The sequence below is a fragment of the Cervus canadensis genome, chromosome 19 (assembly GCF_019320065.1).
Source record: "Cervus canadensis isolate Bull #8, Minnesota chromosome 19, ASM1932006v1, whole genome shotgun sequence".
Lineage (NCBI taxonomy): Eukaryota > Metazoa > Chordata > Mammalia > Artiodactyla > Cervidae > Cervus > Cervus canadensis.
Genome location: NC_057404.1, coordinates 7939602 through 7954003, shown reverse-complemented (window position 1 = coordinate 7954003; position 14402 = coordinate 7939602). Strand labels below are relative to the sequence as shown.

The following is a 14402-nucleotide window of genomic DNA, read 5'->3' as shown; positions in this document are numbered from 1 at the left end:
GACTCTCAAGAGTCTTCTCCAGCACCACAGTTCCAAAGTAAGTGATAATATATGGTATTTGTCTTCCTCTGACTTCACTTAGTATGAGAATCTCCAGGCCCATCCATGTTGCCACAAATGGCAATATTTCATTCTTTCTTACGGTTGAGCAAAATTCCATTGTATATACACAGCACATCTTCTTTATCCATTCATCTGTTGATGGACATTTTGGATGTTTTCATGTCTTGGCAAGTATGAGTAGAGCGGCTATGAACCCTGGGGGTGCATGTCTCGTTTTGAATTGTAGTTTGGTCTGGGTATATGCCCAGGAGTGGGATTTCTGGGTCACATGGGTAGTTCTACTTTTAGTTATTTGAGGACTCTCTATAGTGTTTCCACAACGGCTGCACCAATTTACATTCCTACCACCACTGTAGGAGGACGCCTTTTTTCCCTACACCCTCTCCAGCCTTTATGGTTTGTAGACTTTTTAATGATGGCCATTCTGACCAGCGTGAGGAGATACCTCATTGTAGTTTTGATTTACTTTTCTCTAATTAGCAATGTTGAGCATCTTTTCGTGTGCCTATCGGCCATACGTAATGCCTTCTTTGGAGAAATGTCTACCTTCTGCTCATTATTCGATTGGGTTGTTTGTTTGTTGTTGAGTTGTATGAGCTGTTTGTATATTTTGGAAATGAAGCCCTCGTTGGTCATATCATTTTCAAATATTAATATTTTCTCCTATTCCATTGGTTGTCTTTTCATTTTGTTTATGGTTTCCTCTGCTGTGCAAAAGCTTGTAAGTTTGATTAGGCCCCATTTATTCATTTTTGCTTTCATTTCTGTTGCTTTAGGAGACCAACCTAAGAAAACATTGGTACAATCTATGTCAGAGAATGTTTTGTCTGTGTTCTCCTCTAGGAATTTTATGGTGCCATATATTCTGTTTAAGTCTTTAAGCCATTTTGAGTTTATTTTCGTTTATGGTATGAGGGTCTGTTCTAACTTCATCGATTTACATGCAGCTGTCCAACTTGCCCAGCACCAATTGCTGAAGAGACTGTCTTTTTCCCATTGTGAATTCTTGCTTCCTTCACTGAAGATTAATTGACCATAGCTCTGTGAGTTTACTTCTGGGCTCTCTGTTCTGCTCCATTGATCCACATGTCTGCTTTTGTGCCAGTACCGGTACCACATTGTTTTGATCACTGTAGCTTTATAGTGTTGTCTGAAGTCTGGGAGGGTTATGCCTCCTGCTTTTTTCCTTGTTTTGTTTTGTTTTTCCCCTGAGGGTTGCTTTGACAATGCTGGGTCTTTTATGGTTCCATATAAATTTAAGGATTATTTGTTCTAGTTCTGTGAAAAATGTCATGAGAAATTTGATAGGGATCACATTAAATCTGTAGATTGCTTTGAGTAGTAAGGCCATTTTAACAATATTAATTCTTTGGAAGATATTTTCCTATTTTTCAAAGTTAAGAACTGTCCTTTTGTTTATATGTAATTTTAGTGTAATTAATATTTATAATAACTCTTGACATCAGTGATAGCTATAAAAAGATGAACACCAAAAAGAAACAAAGGAAACATGTTGTTATTAGATTTAAATATTCATATATTTCACTTAAATTCATTTTATTTTGGTATCTTTTAATTTTTTAAACATCTCAGTGCCGAGAAGAGGCAAGATTTATAGATGCAAGCAAATGTATGAACAACCAACCCAGATCCTCTTAAGCAATTTGTAAAATAGGAACAATCCATCTGTTTAAGAAAATACATCAAATCAGGATCTGCAATGTGGGACAGTGAGAGAAAGCATTTTCATCCTCAACCCTGTTTTTGGTACCTCAAAATCAAAATTTGGGGCCTACTGTAAGCTGTATAATGGTAGATAAACAAAGGAAATAAATGTTCTCTTGCTTTTTCCATGGTTTCATCAGCTTGTTTTTCATGACTCATAATTCCTTTCTGAAAAAACTCATTCCATTGATCTCCTGCGTAAAATGAGTACTGTTGAGTTAGTTCCCATCAACCAGTCAGCCTTCCTACTGGTTCTTGTTGTGCAGCCTCAGCTGTACCAAATATTTACCAGTTAACTCATTCCCAGAATAGAATTATGAGCACTCTTCAGGAGGGTTCAGTCCAAATTGCCCAGAGGAGTTCAGAAGGATAGTCTGAAGATTTAAGAAACAAAGGCAAATATTATTCACACAAAAATACTGCTGACCTGAAAATAATTAGTGGAAAAAATTTTAAAACCATTTATTAAAACTATGTCTTATAAGAACACAAGAAAACTTTCTAAAGTCACTGATTAAAGGCTCTTTCCAATGCTTTCTTATGCCACGGAGCCTCCTTTATAGCCCCAAGAAGACAGTGTGGTTAGTGGTAATAAACTTCTCAGCCTAGAAGCCAGGAAACCTAGGGTCTCTTCCAGCCTCTGCCTCTATGTTTTTGGGGCTTATTTTCCACTTCTATAAAATAAAAATGAAAGTGTTTACGCACTACTAGGGAAACACAGAAGTTGGAATTTTATTTCAGTAGTTGAGGGTCAATGAGTAGTTCTACTTTACAAATTTACATCCTCTCTTTTCTCATGTTCTGAGTGAAACAATGATTAGCCTGCTGGACTTCTGACTCAATCCCTGGAAACAGTGCCAAGAGATGAGCTGACATCTCAGGGCACATGTTATTCAACAGACTAAGAGATTAGTTTACTGGTCCTTACTAGACCTTGGAGGAAATAGTGATTTTATTTCATGCCATCTAATTCATATGAACCGATTTTAAAAGTTCTTCACATTCTCTCTCCTACGTGCTACACGCATGGTAAGTCACTCCAGTCGTGTCAGACTCTTAGTGACCCTACAGACTGTAGCCTGCCAGACTCCTCTGTCCATGGGATTCTTCAGGTGAGAATACTGGAGTGCGTTGCCATTTCCTCCTCCAGGGGATCTTCCCAGCAATTGAACCCATGTCTCTTGTGTCTCCTGCATTGGCAGGGGGCTTCTTTACCACTAGCGCCACCTGGGAATCCCTCTATCTGCTACATCCAGACAGAAATGCAACTTGGATCTATTTGAGTTTATAATAAATAGCCAAATCATCAATAAAACTGAAGCATCACTCACCGTGTATATTGATCTTGCTGATGCCCCACGGAAGTAACTTCTAGTTCTGGTATTGGAGGAAGCACGTCCTTGACCAGAGTCGTCGGCAGCCTCTTGGTGGTCTCTGCTATTTAATAAGGAGAGCTGTTCTAGTCTTTATTTAGTCAACAGCAATGCAAAAGCAGACACATAATCTAATGTAGGAAGAGAACTATGCCCTGGGTCTAAACAGGATTTGGGCAGTTTCTACCACTCACTCAATTTCCTGTCTGCAACTCTGACACTTTTCACCCATTTCTCTCAACTTTGTATCTTTCCTTTCATTCCTCCTCTCCCACCGCCTTCTGGGCACAAGATCCAAAGTATAGTGAAGGAGGAGCAAAGTAAAGAAAAAACTTAAAGTACAACATCAAGTAGCAAGAAAAAATTTTTAGTTTAGAAAGTACACACATTTCCTTCTATCGCATATTGTTTAAATATGTCTCTAAGGAGAATATTAATGACATCCTTGATTTCAGGGACAATTTTACCAAAAAGCGAATTTACAGGTAATGATAAAGTCTAGCCTGCTCTGCTATGACTCTGTGACTTTATAAAATTCTCCTGATATTATCTTCAACTGATTTCAAGTAGGAGACAAAATTTTTTGTTCATGGTTCAACGGTGTCTCTCTCATTCCACTGGGCTTGCTTTTCTAGTTTTTATATTGAAACTTGAGTTCTACATAATACATGTGACTTTTTACATTTGCCTACTGGGTTATGGTCTTTTCTTCATGAATTATTAGAAGCTCCTTATACACTAGGAAATGTTGCTCATCTCTGATGAACTGCAAAAAAACTTTTCCCAATTGTTTTTGCTGTGTACATTCTTTTACACGTGGTCAAATTTATTAGTGATTTAGCTGAGTTTTGTGTCATGATCAGTTTTGCAGTTCGTTATAAATGAATTCTACCATTGTTTCTTCTATTTTGTGGTTTCACGTTACCATTAAAGTCATTAACCTGTTTGAAATTTACTGTAGTGTTGGTGTGAGCTCTGGATTAAGTAAATTTTTTTTTCCTAAGTGATTATTCAGTTGTCCCAGCATCATTCATTCAGTAATTTTTTGTTTTCCTACTAATATGATAAGCCATTTTCATCATTTACTGAAGTCCTGAATTTTCTAATGTTTCACTGGCTCTTCCGTTGGTAAGGGCCAACTGCACTCATGGGACTAGATCTATCAGCCTTATTTTTCTCTGAAAATTTTACACTGAAAATCCCCAGGGGTCTGTGGTTTTTGTCTTTTTAAACCTGTACTTCTCAAGGGTGGTTGTGGTGAGAAGAATACAACAGCCCCCAAGATTCCCACTTCTGGTGTACATGCCCCCCTTTAATTCTCCTCCCTTGAGCATGGGCAGGACTGTAATAGGATCTCATTCCTGTGACTAGGTTACACTAAGATGAAGAGCTTTTGCAGGTTAATTAACATCCCAAATCAGTTGATTTTGAGAGAATCTATCCTGGGTGGGTCAGAGTTGAAAGCCTTTAAAAGAGAGACTGCGCGCCTTTAAAAGAGAGACTGCGCCCTCCCTGCCATCAGGGGGATCCCTCACTGGGCTCAAAGAAGCAAGCTGCCAGGTTGTGAACTGTGTGTGAAAAGGGTCCTAGAGCAGGGCTCTGGGGTGGCCGCTAGGACCTGGGCGTGGTGTCTGGTGGTGAGAGCCAGTTAAGAAGCCAGGGACTTCAGTCTACATCCTCTAAGAAATGAATTCTGCTAACAACATGAACCAGCTTGGAAGGAAACCCTTCAGATGACAACACGGGCCAGCTCGCATATTGACTTCAAGCTTATGAGTCCCTGGAATGCAGCAGAACAGTACCCAAATTTCTGACCCACAGAAACTGTGAGATAATGAAGATGTGTGGTCTTAAGCCACTAAGTTTGTGGTAATTTGTTACACAGCAATAGAAAACAAATAAAGTGATCAACAGAGTCTTGACCTGAAAATCCCCAGCAGTGGTAATTTAAAGTACAGGCTCTAGAATCCTGCCCCAGATCTATTGAATTGCCATCTCCCTTCTTAATGGCCCGGGGGGCCTTCGATAATTGATTCTGATGCACATTAAAGCTTCAGAATGAACTTCCATGTGAATAATTGTTTAGACATCTTTGACAAAGCATCTTTTTTTAATTTTTATTTTATATTGGAGTATAATTGATTAACAATGTTAAGTGTATGGCAAAATGATTCTATTATACATATAGATGTTTCTATTCTTGTTTCAGGGGCTTCCCTGGTGGCTCAGAGGTTAAAGCGTCTGCCTGCAATGCGAGAGGCCCAGGTTCCATCCCTGGGTCGGGAAGACTCCCTGGAGAAGGAAATGGCAACCCACTCCAGTATTCTTGCCTGGAGAATCCCATGGATGGAAAAGCCTGGTAGGCTACAGTCCACGGGGTCACAAAGAGTCGGACACGACTGAGTGACTTCACTCACTTATTCTTTTTTCAAACTCTTTTCCCGTTTAGATTATTGCAGATTATTAAACAGAGTTCCCTGTGCTATATAGTAGGTCCTTGTTGGTTGTCTATTTTAAATATAGCAGTGTGTATATGTTAGACCCAAACGCCTAATCTATTCCTCCCCACTCCTTCTCCGCTGGTAAAACATCTATAACCTTCCAAAATTTAAGATTTAGAGAGAATAATTTTTAAAGGTTAAAATCTCAAAAGAGCCTATTCATGGTACCAAATAATTATCGAAGAAAATTAACAGACTCCTTTTGGTTTGAAAGTCAAACTGCTCATCATGTGCTTATTTATTCGGTTTCCTGATATTTTATAGTATGGTATAACCATAATTCAGAAAGTCATTATTTGTCAAAATGACAGCTAGTTCAAAGTAACTCTCTGGTGGTACATTATCTTCTATGTCTCCTAGTATCCAAAGTCATGTAACTTGTATGCTAATAGGAAAACTTCAGAAAAATTGATTAAAAGGTAAAAAGGTGGGATATCTGTCATTTTAATACCTTCTTCAGAATAGCTATAACAGGTGATATTTTTTCTAGTTTTACACTGAGAAATAGCTTCTTTCAAATCATATTCATTCAGCAACACTACTTAATGCAGCAGAAGCAGTCTGAAATATTTTAAAACTTCATAAAGGTCTTTTCATGAATTTGTCAAATCTCTGAACCAAACATTTCTTTGACTTTTTATAAGAGCCTCAGCGGAGCCTAAAAATTTAGAAAGAACCCTGGTCTGAGTTTTGACCTGACTGAATCTAGTGAACAAAGTGGATTTCCAACAGTAGAAATTTTGATTAAAAATAAACCTACATGCCTTATGTTCTCAAATAAAGCCCCTATCACTCCACCCATGATAATGGCCAGGTGGACCTCTGATGTTTCCTCTTCTCCTTTTTAAAAATTTTTATCACTTTTCAAAATGCTTCATATCTGTGATATTTAGTCTCTAACCTCCACTTGTCCTTCCAAAGTAATTCTTGATTCCCACTGAGTGACAGAAATTTATGAGGTGTTTTCTTCGCTTTGTTCCTGATGATTTTCATGTGAAAGACAGGGTCCATCTCCCACACTGAAGAAACATCTAAAACTTTCCCTTCCTAGGCAGGCTCTCTTGGCTACTAAGGGAATCTGCCACATCAATTTTTTATCTTCTCTTCTCTAAAAGTACTTTTTCAGCTAAATTGTACTTGGTTACTGAATTGGAAAGCCAAAAGAAAAAACAAGGAGAACAAAACAAATTTAGGTGTTCTATGACCCCCTGTGACCTCTACTTCCCCAAAGGAGAATGTATCCAGTTTTGTTGTAATTCCTCATTTGTCTGCCTCATATGTACAAAGTTTGTATTTTTTGCTCAGTTTACTCCCCAGAACTCCATCTTGGAGCGTGACACATAATAGGTACTCAATAAATACCTGTTGAATGACTGAAAGAAAGTTATTTAACTTATTTGTGCCTGTGTTTCCTTAAAAAAAAAAAAAAAAAGGGCTGTGGGTTCAAGCTGAACAAAACCTCTCCACCCAGGAATTTGGAGATAAGGAAAACAAGAGTGCCCTGTGAGAGTTAATCTATAAAATCAACCCATAACCAGAGCACAAACATGCAGAGTTATCTTCAGAAATTACCCCTAGGCTAAAACCTGTTAAATGTTAAAAGCGCTGTGTGAAACGAGCCGATTAGGCTTCCTCTAAAACAGGGAATAAGGCCTCTGAAACCATGTTGGCTAAAGAATCCACTGGAAGACCTGGCAAACAAGCCTTGGCTGTGATTTGACTTCCCACGTGGCTCCAAGAAGAGAGAACACAGGTGTGTGGCGTCAGAAGCATTTTGGTCCATATTTCTCTCAGCTGTGTTTTCTCCTTGGGAATTAACACTCTGGTCTTCTGGTTTTATCGACTGTTGGTGTGAGCTGGGTTACGCAACATGGACCCTGCCGCCATTGCAGGAGGCTGAGCCCAGAGGCCTGAAGGAAGGCACTGGCCCAGGTAAGCTACCTCGGTGACCCTGTGTGGCCTTGGGGGGCAGCGGCCCGCTCGGGCCTCACCGGCCACGTTCCTTCAAAGCGGACCAGGTACGGAAACGGAACCATCGAGATGGTTTCGTTGTGACTTTGGCAAAGCTAGTGTGGCTGCCTGAAGGAAAATAAAGGTAAAAATGAGGCAATAAAGGTATACTTTGATGTACTTTGAAAAATAGAAAGGACTGCTAACTGCACCACAAAGTATTTTTACCAGCATCTTTTAAAGTCCACTGGAGGACACTGCTCAAAATTTAGCGGGACCTGTGTATGCGCTCAGCAGGCACAGGCTGTGGTTAGCTAACCTCCGAAACGATGACCTCTGTGCTTCCTTCTCCTTCGCACTTTGAGAGATCCAGCCACAACTTTGTGGAGATAATGGCAACAAATGTCTAACCTGTTACCCACAGAGTACCCAGTTTCCTCATAAGAGCCTCTCCAAAAATGGATGAATTCAAGTTAATCCTCACAGATTACTTTGGGCAAGATAGATGTGGACGTTCTCAGATGGTTCGGTGATTCTTATTCAGTTCTCTAAGCTGGCTTCAAAAAAACCTTTCCGTCTTAATTACTTCTTCTAATTCTCATCATTTCAGTTCAGTTGCTCCGTCGTGACAGACTGCAGCACGCCAGGCTTCCTGGTCCGCCACCAGCTCCTGGAGCTTACTCAAACTCATGTCCATTGTGTTGGTGATGCCATCCAACCATTCATCCTCTATCATCCTCTTCTCCTCCTGCCTTCAATCTTTCCCAGCATCAGGGTCTTTTCCAATGAGTCAGTTCTTTGCATCAGGTGCCCAAAGTACTGGGAGTTTCAGCTTCAGCATCAGTCCTTCCAATAAATATTCAGGACTGATTTCCTTTAGGATGGACTGGTTGGATCTCCTTGCAGTCCAAGGGACTCTCAAGAGTCTTCTCCAACACCACAGTTCAAAAGCATCAATTCTTCAGCACTCAGCTTTCTTTATAGACCAACTCTCACATCCATACATGACCACTGGAACAACCATAGCTTTGACTAGGTGAACCTTTGTTGGTAATGTAATGTCTCTGCTTTTTAATATGCTGTCTAGGTTGGTGATAGCTTTTCTTCCAAGGAGCAAGCATCTTTTAATTTCATGGCTGCAGTCACCATCTACAGTGATTTTGGAGCCCCCCCCCCAAAAAAAATAAAGTCTCTCACTGTTTCCACTGTTTCCCCATCTATTTGCCATGAAGTAATGGGACTGGATGCCATGATCTTAGTTTTCTGAATGTTGAGTTTTAAGCCAATCTTTTCACTCTCCTCTTTCACTTTCATCAAGAGGCTTTTTAATTCTTCTTTGCTTTCTGCCATAAAGGTGGTGTCATCTGCATATCTGAGGTTATTGATATTTCTCCTGGCAGTCTTGATTCTAGCTTGTGCTTCATCCAGCCCGGCATTTTGCATGATGTACTCTGCATATAAGTTAAATAAGCAGGGTGACCAAATATAACTTTGATGTACTCCTTTCCTGATTTGGAACCAGTCTGTTGTTCCATGTCCAGTTCTGACTGTTGCTTCTTGGCCTGCATACAGATTTCTCAGGAGGCAGGTGAGGTGGTCTAGTATTCCCATTTCTTGAAGAATTTTTCAGTTTGTTGTGATCCACACAGAGGCTTTGGCATAGTCAATAAAACAGAAGTAGATGTTTTTCTGAAACTCTCTTGCTTTTTCTATGATCCAACGGATGTTGGCAATTTGATCTCTGGTTCCTCTGCCTTTTCTAAATCCAGCTTGAACATCTGGAAGTTCACGGTTCACATACTGTTGAAACCTGGCTTGGAGAATTTTGAGCATTACTTTGCTAGCATGTGAGATGAGTGCAATTGTGCTGTAGTTTGAACATTCTTTGGCATTGCCTTTCTTTGGGATTGGAATGAAAACTGACCTTTTCCAGTCCTGTGGCCACTGCTGAGTTTTCCAAATGTGCTGGCATATTGAGTGCACCACTTTCACAGCATCATCCTTCAGGACTTGAAATAGCTCAACTGGAATTCCATCACCTCCACTAGCTTTGTTCATAGTGATGCTTCCCAAAGCCCACTTAACTTCGCATTCCAGGATGTCTGGCTCTAGGTGAGTGATCACACCATCATGGTTATCTGGGTCATGAAGATCTAATTGTCATAGGAATATAGAATTTCAATATTGCTGTGCATCATTCTGACCTTTCCATCACATGAAAACATGGGCACTTTTGTGCAAGCCCAAGATAGCCAGTAGCCTTTTAGGGCTAATAGAACCAATTATGGTGCCTTAAAATACATTTCCATTATTCAAGGTGCCAACTCCCTACTATGTTCAAGGCTCCATCTGTTTTTATTAACAGTGATCCTAAAACTACTCAGCTGTTCCAAATCTGGCCAGTGAGAGAATCAAATGTGGATGGGGGTGGTGCGGGAATGACTGCAGAGTGATCTAGAATTAGCAATTAAAGAGGGAAAAAAGCTTCTTAAACAGACAGGTGCTAATATTCTGAGCCACTGACTCAGTGTCTGATTCATTGACACTGCAGGTATCCTTAATACTCCAAGGAATGAAACCAATGAAGCATTTAACCATTCCCCTTTTGTTACTTTGGGTAGGCATTATCAAAAGTTATAGTTTGGGAGGGAAAGGTCTTTGTAAGATGACGGCAGCCATTCTTTCAACATAGACCACACAGGGTTGTATTTATTTCACAAATATTTATTGGGTACCCATTATGAACTCTACTATGAGCTGGGGGTGTAGCAATAAGTATTATCAGACAGTGTCTGGATCACAAGATGCTAACTGGTTCACAGGAGAGACATCAGTAAATAATAACGGAAACATAAAAGAACAACAGTGATAATTGCCTCAAAGAAAGACATGGAGACAAGTGCTCGGGCCTGGTGCGCCGGGAAGACCCAGAGGAATCGGGTGGAGAGGGAGGTGGGAGGGGGGATCGGGATGGGGAATACGTGTAACTCCATGGCTGATTCATGTCAATGTATGACAAAACCCACTGAAATGTTGTGAAGTAATTAGCCTCCAACTAATTAAAAAAATAAAAATAAAAAAAAATAAATAAATTTTAAAAAGGAAAAAAAAAAAAAGAAAGATATGTTATGAGGGTGTAGCTTACTTGGTCCACCAAATCTGAGACACTTCCCTGAGAAAAGGGTTAGTTAAGCCAAGATTAACAAGATTAACTAAAGGCAGGGTTGGAGTTAATCAGACAAAGGCAGGGTGGGAAAGGGGAAGGTTTGCAAGGGAGGTGGCAAGTGGGGGTAGGATGGGTCAGGCAGGGAAAGTTTTTGCAAAGATGAAGATATTTATCTGCAAAATGTTTTACCGTTTTTTCCAGACCTGGCACAAATGGCTGTCACATAAAGTCATTCAGTGATTGGAGTAAATCATCTTATTTAGCCTATGGATTCTTCACTCTTACGAATTTCCTCCTACATGTAGAGTCACCCTCTGCTTCTTGATCTATTCTGTAACCAAGCAAATGGCTATAACCTTTACTGTTTTATGAACCCAAATCTGTATTTTAAGAGTCATAAATATTATAGTTAAGCAAGTAAAAATTAAATTTTCATGTTATCTTGCTTGGTTGCTGGACATCTGGTACCAGTAATTTATCTTCTGCATAAAATTGAAACCTGCTTTATCTTTATACTGGCCTTAAACATGTTGCAAATTATAATTTTACACTGCCATCAGTTTTATCTGGGAGTAATATATATTATAAGGTCATCTGCCTCCTTTTGGCATTTAGCAATTCTCATTCATGATAAAATTCCATTTTCTTTGCTTTGTGGTTCTTCAGAACCCACCCACATTAACTGTCAATGCTGAAATGTTACTTTGAGGATGACTCACACTGTCTCACACAAGATCCTGCTACATTATAGAGAAAATGTTTCATCTCGGTTTCTAGCTGTTTTACATCTAAAGACTGAGAAGAGTTTTGATCTGAACCAGCAGTAAACTTCCCGGTTCATCATTGCCATTAAGTGATGTGCTGGAAATTGCAACCACTGGTTAGAACCGAGTCTGAACCCTGGCCCTGCTAGGATCTGGCAGTGGGTCAGTTACTTTAAACTCTCTTACCTTCAGTTTTTCTCATCAGGGAAAAAAAGTGAGGTTCTTATGAAATGGTACAAAATGATGTGTGTGAGAGTACTGTGCACATCAAGGGGGTTACTGAGTTTGTATAGTTTAATTCGCTCCCCTTCTTCCTAAGGAACCAGGGGTTGAAACTCCTGAATGGTGGCCTCAGCTCTGTGAAGGTAGAGACTGCTCTCTGGTACGACCACTGTGTCGGCGATGCTTAGCACCATTTCTGGCCCAGAGTAAGTGTTCAGTATATTTTGGTGGAATATTTGAAAGTGAAGAATTTTGAAGTTTTACAGATCTGACCATTTTTGATAGACATAGTGTGGAAAGAGATGATAGAACTCCCTTGGCCGACCCATGCAGTGGAGGAGGCTCAACTCCTAGGAACCTGCTGTCGTGTGCGTAGATATTTATTTGTTGGCTGTCCAGTATGTGGCCATCTCAGGGGCACTCTCAAGTATGCAGGAAGTTAGAGGGGCAGGCATCCCCTCTCCCTGCCTCCTGGTACCCAGAGTACCAGTCTGTGCCTTCATTCAGCCAACCAGATACCCCTCCGTGGGGCTTGTAATCCTGGACAGTGATGGAGAGCGGCAAGGTGGTCAAAGGGGAGCTCTATCAGCAGAGGCCTTCTCAACAGACCATTCCTATAGGGAACAGCAGCTGTGTTTTGGCAGCCTGTCCTCCCTCAACTCCTACACAAGCTTAGATTCCCTAATGTTCTTGTTGCTTCCATAGGTTCTCTACTGGTTTTCCCATAGATTTCCCTTCTGCCAAATCAGCCAAGTTGGTTTCTATTGTCTGCATCCATGATTCAGATACATTACCCTGGCCTTCATCTCCCAAGGCAGTCAACTCATTAAGCACTGTTTTTATGGATGAATCTCCAAGTTACTTTTGCATGGTTCTCAAAATTTCTTCAAAATGTTTTTTTATTATCCTTTGATATCCTTAGCAATTCTACAAAGTACATTTTATGTTCTTTAATGAAACGAAATTATGTTCCCTCGATCACTCCGTCTCTCCATTTGTTTTCACCTTTCCCCACCCCCAAGGTTCATTTTTCATTCAACTGCTCCTTTTATTCTACACTCATTTCCCCTTAGGGTTTGTGCAATTTAATAAGCTTTTACTGTGCATGAACTACATGCCAGATACTAGGCTAGGGACAAGAATCCAAAGATGAATAAGACAGAGTCATCACCTGTGTGAAAAGAATATAGTCAAGTGAATGAAATGTAAAATAGATGAATGCCAAGGCAGACAACAGAAGGCATCACACTTCCCCCAAGCAAGGGAGAAAATATCAGAGACACATAGAAGCTTGAGAATTGATTCTGTATGACTGCTCTTTCTATAGCAATGAGGCTTATTTATTTCACCTGTGTTCACTGTGCCCCCAGCACGTGCCAGGCCCCGTGCAGTGCGAGGGTGTTATTTCTCTCATCTTCTTGAGGGTGTGGGCTATCTATATCTCGGTGTGTATGTGTATCACAATACTTACTTTGTAATACATGAACAACTGAAGGGACCTTCTGGAACATACAGGCAGGGCTGACAGCAAGCTGCTCTGCTGAATGTGACTATAGTCACTGCTCTCTCTGAACTACATTTTTTTTTTCTTTTTCACTCATGTTACTGCTTCTCCAGAGGATCATGCTGGCACATTTTTTCCCTTAGATTCTCACTGTTGCCGATCATCCATCATTACAAAGAGAGGCCTTAGAAACAGCACTCGGGGGAGACGTTATTTCCTTCCCATTTCTCTCTCAGAAAGAGCAACTTATCATGGGAGGGGGAAAACTGCATTTCGGTTAAAGGAATATTTATAACAAGAAAGCATCTGCTTCTTCCTCCCTTTAAGATGCTAAGCTTCCAAAGACCTCTTGTTTTTAAAAAAGGCCATCACCCCTTGGCCCACTCTAAACATTAATATTATATGCCTGGTAATAAAGTCAGAGGATTTTTAATGAGAACCATTAAAGGGAAAGGATGGCCGAGGCAGATTTCTCTGGTGCATGAAAATCACAGGCTCATAAATAGAACCTGTGAGGTGAGTCTGTGGTTAGCTAGTACTTTAAATTTGTGCTTCCCCCGATTATATGGGTTGACAGGGGAACTACTGACTTTTTCTCAGGCAAGGCTACAGGGCTCAGAATTATGACTTAAAATGAGAAAGTACCAGAATTTCTAAGTCAACCCAAAGCCCAGAGGTACTAGGTTAAAACATGCCTGGCCCACGAATGGCAGGCACAGGCATTGGGTGAGAAGGGCAAGCAGAGGCTATACCACAAATAGACATTGCTTCTGCCATTTGAAACCACCCTATGTTATCTATTTCATTCATCAAACAAAACTGGCACTGACCGCATGCAGTTTTCATCCAACTTCCCCTCATTTTTGTTGTTGTTGCCCAAGTCACCCAGCCCTGTCTGGCTCTTTGCAACCCCATGGACTGCTGCATGCCAGGCCTGCCTGTCCCTCACCATCACCTGGAGTTTGCCCAAGTTCATGTACGTTGCTGATGTCAAATGATGACTTAGCTAATGCTTCTTATTCGCCATAGGTTAACCATTTTACTGCTAATGGTGAGAGTAAAAAGTCTAAGTTTCTTTTTAATTGAGCTCTTTAGGGGCACCCAACCCAGTTTTTTTCCCTCAAATTAGGGCTC

General features: G+C 40.5%; 1 protein-coding gene across 3 annotated transcripts in view; it reads right to left on the bottom strand.

Moving 5' to 3' along the window:
* Positions 1 to 1582: 1582 nt before the first annotated feature.
* TMEM156 (transmembrane protein 156) overlaps positions 1583 to 14402 on the bottom strand; it is a 35977-nt gene continuing 23157 nt past the window's right edge. For 2 of the 3 annotated variants that reach the window (XM_043438637.1, XM_043438639.1), the window contains 2 exons: positions 3120 to 3225; positions 1583 to 2162 (listed from right to left, as the gene is read on the bottom strand). In XM_043438637.1, coding sequence (XP_043294572.1) covers positions 2150 to 2162; positions 3120 to 3225 — 119 coding nt within the window. In that variant the 3' untranslated portion in view covers positions 1583 to 2149. The remainder of the gene's footprint in view (positions 2163 to 3119; positions 3226 to 14402) is intronic. The other variant, XM_043438638.1, reaches the window with a different exon arrangement.